A 6000-nucleotide genomic window follows, 5' to 3' on the forward strand; every position below is an offset into this window, starting at 1 on the left:
TCTAGACTGCCCTTACTCCTAATGCATAGACTTTCTAGTTCTGAACCAAAAGCCTCTGGCCCTTAGGATCCTTCTCCTTGGCACACTTTAAATTATCTGTTTTTAGACTGTGACACTTTAAAAAATATCTGCTTAGCTTTTGGTTCACTTAGCTGCTTTATTTTGTTTGGGTTTTTATCTGCCTCATTCAGGGGTAACTTAGGAATTAGCAAATGCCTTGAGAGAAAAACTTTCTCTCTAGGGGATGGGGGTGGCTCAAGCCATAGAGTGCCTGCCTAGCATTCGTGAGTTCAAACCCCAGTACCACAAAAAACAACAACAAAAACAGACTTCATGTACTTCTGTGTCTCCAGATTCTTGGCCTTGCTGACCCCAGGTGCTTTGATTGCTCTCCAGTGATGTCAAGTGTATGCATCTCCTCACAGAGATGTTGCTGTGGTTTAGTGTATTTTAAGACTATGGCAGGTGCACATATGTTCACAAGTTGTATATTTTTGCTCTCACTGTATAATAGCCTTTCCCTCCTTTCGATAGGCTTATTTTGAATCATTTTGTCAGAATATTTGCCACTCTAGATTTTTGTCTTTGCTTTCTGGTGTCTTTTTGCCTAGTGTGTATTATATATCTCTTAATTTTAAAGGTACATTGTCTAAAGCAGTTTTGAAGACAGTATATTGTAAGGTTTAAAAAACCAATCTGAGATTAGTTAACTGGCAAGCTTAAAACACATTTATGGTAAATGTTGTTAGATTAGACATTGTTTTGCCACCTAATTTTCTTTTAAACATTTCTTTCCAGTGTTTTGTGAAGAGATGTTTTCTTCTGTTCATTTAGAAGTTATACATTCTATTTTGTGTTCTAAGATGATTATCCTGAAGACTAGATTCATTTATATATATTCCCATCAAATTGTTGCTCACAATTTATATTAGCTCCCTTTACAGGGCAAATAGTACATCTCTCGTACTTCACACACCACCACTCTTTTATACTCTCTAGAATTCCAGTTTTAGGCTGTTATGAAACTTTACCTTTTCATATAGGAAAACTGTCCTAGGATATTGGACACCATTGCTTGCTAACTTGAATCCTTCTGGATTTTCCTCATTTTGAATTTTCTCCCAAGAAGGTCTTTGTGTAAAACCTCCAAGTCTTGTAAGCCTGAGTGTATGTTCCCACAACTAAATGAACAGTTTACCTAGACCTGAAATTCTAGGTTGAAGTTTTTATTTTGTTTATAGTAGTGCTGATGCTGAATGTGATATTAGTCTGATTCTTTGTGCAAGTTTGGAAAATTTGTTTGTTTTCTTAACTATCACTAGTAATAGTGTACTCACGCTTGGGATTTCCATGATTTAGTCTGTGTTTCCATCTTCTGTATCCAGATTAAGTTTTGTCTTCTACAAAAAACTGAAACTAGATCCATGTATATCACCCTATACCAATATTAACTGAAACTGGATCAAGGATCTTAATATCAGACCACAAACTCTAAAGTTGATACAGGAAAGAGTAGGAAATACTCTGGAGTTAGTAGGTATAGGTAAGAACTTTCTCAACAAAACCCCAGCAGCACAGCAACTAAGAGATAGCATAGATAAATGGGACCTCATAAAGCTAAAAAGCTTCTGTTCATCAAAAGAAATGGTCTCTAAACTGAAGAGAACACCCACAGAGTTGGAGAAAATATTTGCCAACTATACATCAGGCAAAGGACTGATAACCAGAATAGATAGGGAACTTAAAAAACTAAATTCTCCCAAAACTAATGAACCAATAAAGAAATGGGCAAGTGAACTAAACAGAACTTTCTCAAAAGAAGAAATTCAAATGGCCAAAAAACACATGAAAAAATGCTCACCATCTCTAGCAATAAAGGAAATGCAAATTAAAACCACGCTAAGATTCCACCTCACCCCTGTTAGAATAGCCATCATTAGCAACACCACCACCACCAGATGTTGGCAAGGATGCGGGGAAAAAGGAACCCTCTTACACTGTTGGTGGGAATGTAAACTAGTACAACCATTCTGGAAAAAATTTGGAGGCCACTTAAAAATCTAGACATTGATCTACCATTTGATCCAGCAATACCACTCTTGGGGATATACCCAAAAGACTGTGACACAGGTTACTCCAGAGGTACCTGCACACCCATGTTTATTGCGGCACTATTCACAATAGCCAAGTTATGGAAACAGCCAAGATGTCCCAGCACTGACGAATGGATTAAGAAAATGTGGTATCTATACACAATGGAATTTTATGCAGCCATGAAGAAGAACGAAATGTTATCATTCACTGGTAAATGGATGGAATTGGAGAACATCATTCTGAGTGAGTTTAGCCTGGCCCAAAAGACCAAAAATTGTATGTTTTCCCTCATATGTGGACATTAGATCAAGGGCAAACACAACAAGGGGATTGGACTATGAGCACATGATAAAAGTGCTCAAGGGAGGGGTGAGGATAGGTAAGACACCTAAAAAATTAGCTAGCATTTGTTGCCTTAATGCAGAGAAACTAAAGCAGATACCTTAAAAGCAACTGAGGCCAATAGAAAAAGGGGACCAGGAACTAGAGAAAAGGTGAGATCAAAAAGAATTAACCTAGAAGGTAACACACACACACAGGAAATCAATGTGAGTCAATGCCCTGTATAGCTATCCTTATCTCAACCAGCAAAAACCCTTGTTGCTTCATATTATTGCGTATACTCTCTCTACAACAAAATTAGAAATAAGGGCAAAATAGTTTCTGCTGGGTATTGAGGGGGTGGGGGGGAGAGGGAGGGGCAGAGTGGGTGGTAAGGGAGGGGGTGGGGGCAGGGGGGAGAAATGACCCAAGCTTGTATGCACATATGAATAATAAAGGGAAAAAAAGTTTTGTCTTCTATCCACAGCTGCTTTTTGGGAACACATCACAAACTGATTTCCCATTAGTCCATTCTGCAGCTGTATCACTTCTGCAGTACACCCCATTTGCTAATTTCAGATGTTTTATATGCAGTATTTGTTTTACTTGTTTCATATTGTGAATATTGTTACATGCATTTATTTTTTGGCAGTACTGGAGTTTGAACTTGGGATTTCATGCTTGCAGGCACTCTACTAATTGATCCACCCCCAGGCCTTTTACAGGCATCTTTTAAGAATGATGCCTGTAATTCTTAAATTGTTAAATTCTTAGCTCATCTCTTTCAATAACTTGGCTTCACTTGTTCATTTTGTGTCCTTTCTTTTATACCTATGTACTTCCCAGGCATCTAGGTACTGTGGCAATGAGTCTAAATTCCCCTGCAGGTTTCAGCCTCTAGGCAGAGAATCTCAGGTACCCAGAACATGTGTTAACCACTTTTTGCTTTTCTTCCACCAAATAACTCTAGTCAGATCTTTTACTTTAAACTGTAAGAAATAGCATGGATGGATGTCTCCCTGGGTTATAATCCACCATCTCTAGGGTTTGGAAGGAGCAGAGCACTTGTACTTCTTGTCATGACAAGGCCAAATAATTCAGATTAGTGAAATTCTTCTGATTACTGTGCAGTACTCCTCAAAGATTCCAAAGCCATGTCAATGGGGTTTATATTAAGGTTACCATCTTCAGCTAACAGCCCCCCCCAAATCCCATAAAACCCTCACCCCCAAATAACAAAAACCCCACTTGCTTCTTTTAAAGCGAAAGATGGTTATTTTGCCTAAGGTTTGTAGGCAAATGACTATACTACATGGTGACAGTTTGGATTGTCAGCTCTTCTGTTTTGGGACCTTCCCCCACCTTGTGTATACAGTATTGGGATCAAATCCAGAGCCTTGTGACTGCTAGGTAAGTGCTCTACCACTGAGCTACAACTGCAGCCCTTGGTTTTTTGAAGCAGGGTTTTACTATGTAGTCCAGGCTGGCTTCAAACTCAATCATCCTGCCTCAGCCTCTCAAGTACTAGGATTACATGTGTGAGCCACCATACCCAGCTCATTTTTATTTTTATTCACAAAGGAAGTCCATAGGCCATCTTATTTCTTCAGCATTTTCTCTGATGAGGGAATAATCCTTGTTTCCTACTTTTCTCTGTTGGAGAGAAAGAGGACCAGACTCCCTACATACTCAGTACCCAGACCTAGCCATGGCCAGGGATGGCAATCCTTGCTGCTTTAAGTTACAGTGTTCCCCTCCACACCACGAAAGCCTCTCTTACTTCCGACTATTGGAACCTGTCTCATTATTACAAACTGGATGGAAAAACAGTGGCTATGTGATGTGTTCCAGTTACAGTGACCTTGGGCAATTTCTGGTCCTCTGAATTCCATTTTGCATAGTGACATTTTGGACTAAATGGCTACTGGTCAAGGTTCCATGATGGAAACACAGCACCAGTATTGAAGAATCTTTAGTCAATACCTGTACCACAGCTTGGTGCCAGAGTCTGTCTCATGGCACACTTAAGCTTAGCAGCTTCTGGTGAGGGGCTGATGTGGGCAATGACTGATGTTTCTTTCTTCAGAAAAATATCACAGAAGCCTATCAGGTCGACAAGAAGCCTCGTAAGTCCATGGTGAATGTGATTAGTTTTACCCCCTCTCAACAAGGCTGTCTACAACCATAGTATTCAGGCCCTGAATTCCACAGAGCTTGCCAAGAAGGAGATGTATCAAGAGATGGCCAAGGTGAGTGACAGGTCCAAACAGGATAATGACAGTTGGCTAATCTTTCCTCTCTGACCACAGGTCAGCAGGGGACATCTGTGGAGCAGATGAAAGCCTATCAACTAGGGACAGTAGACAGGGATCAGGTGCTAAGAAAGAAGTCCTGTTCTACACTAAATGTGAATCCTCCGTATATGCTCAGGGGTGAGCTAAAGACCTTTAACATATGCTCAGATACACATGACTGAAAACAACTCTGTTGTTGCTGCTTATGGAAGGCAGCTGTCACCCAGAACACAAAACCTTGGTGTTTTCAGCACCCATTACATGTAGAAAACTTGTCAGAGGGGGTAATAATGTGACCTTCACAGGGTTGCCATATAGTTCAGTTAATCTGAATGTGCTACTTACAATGTCAGGAGCTATCATTATGCCTCCAGCTGTTTCTGACACGTTCTTGGTATCCTGATGCCCACTCAACCCTATCGAAGACTATTCCCAAATGTTCTCTAGATCTATTTGCCCTCATTTCTAGGAGCCAGGAAAGAGATTCACATATGCACAGAATTATCTCTCAGCCATGGTGGAGCCCCAGGATTCAAAGGAAGAGGAGAAGAAAGCCCAGAAGAAGTCCTGTCAGGCCTGGATCACAGCCAATGGGTTCTAAGTATGGGGTCTTCACAGCAACATTGAAAACCAACATCAGGATCTCAGACTGCCAGCCATTGGAGGGCTGAATGAAGTCCATGGGGAGGAGGAGGGCCTCAAGTGGAGGGTCCTTACAAACCTTTTTCCTCCTAACTTACTTGCTCCTCTAATTTAGGAGTGGAAGGAAAATGCACTGTTTGCCAATGTGCTGAAACCTGTGTTGGATCGAGAGAGGTGGAGCTGGGACTGGCGTCACCTGGATTTTGATTTGTACAAGAAGCTACCACCTTTCTTTGAGCTGGTCCCTCCTGCAGCTCCAAAGGCTGTGACAGGTAAGACAACAGCTTTCTGAGCTAAGTCTCCTGATGTATTGGCAGGCAGAGCTCTGCATCTTTGCATCTTTAGCACTGTCTGCTTGGTTTAGAATGCATCCAAAATTTCTAGGCTAGGAAATCAGAATTCAGAATTGGTCTGTTAAAATGGACTGGAACACAGGAGGCCTGGGTTTTAGTCCCATGTGTCATGCTAGTTTTGCAATTTTGAGCAAATCCCTTTCCTGCTCTGAGCCCGGTTTCTCAGCTATAAACAAGGGAGAGTTGGAAGGTAGGTTTAAGGGCTTCTGGTGCTTCAATGCTGTTAGCCATGACTGGTCTCTGACTCCTGACAAGCTCAGGGCAGAGGCCTGGGGCCATATGTAGGCCTTCTAGGG

The 6000-nt window shown here is 41.2% G+C and overlaps 1 protein-coding gene across 1 annotated transcript in view; it reads left to right on the forward strand.

Moving 5' to 3' along the window:
• The window catches only part of LOC109690106 (uncharacterized protein FLJ43738-like), a 50937-nt gene extending 45249 nt beyond the window's left edge, over positions 1–5688 (forward strand). Inside the window, 4 exon segments of the mRNA XM_074068482.1 lie at positions 4502–4563; positions 4565–4664; positions 5179–5385; positions 5467–5688. Coding sequence (XP_073924583.1) covers positions 4502–4563; positions 4565–4664; positions 5179–5385; positions 5467–5643 — 546 coding nt within the window. The 3' untranslated portion in view covers positions 5644–5688.
• Positions 5689–6000: the final 312 nt, after the last annotated feature.

The sequence above is a fragment of the Castor canadensis genome, chromosome 3, assembly GCF_047511655.1.
Source record: "Castor canadensis chromosome 3, mCasCan1.hap1v2, whole genome shotgun sequence".
Lineage (NCBI taxonomy): Eukaryota > Metazoa > Chordata > Mammalia > Rodentia > Castoridae > Castor > Castor canadensis.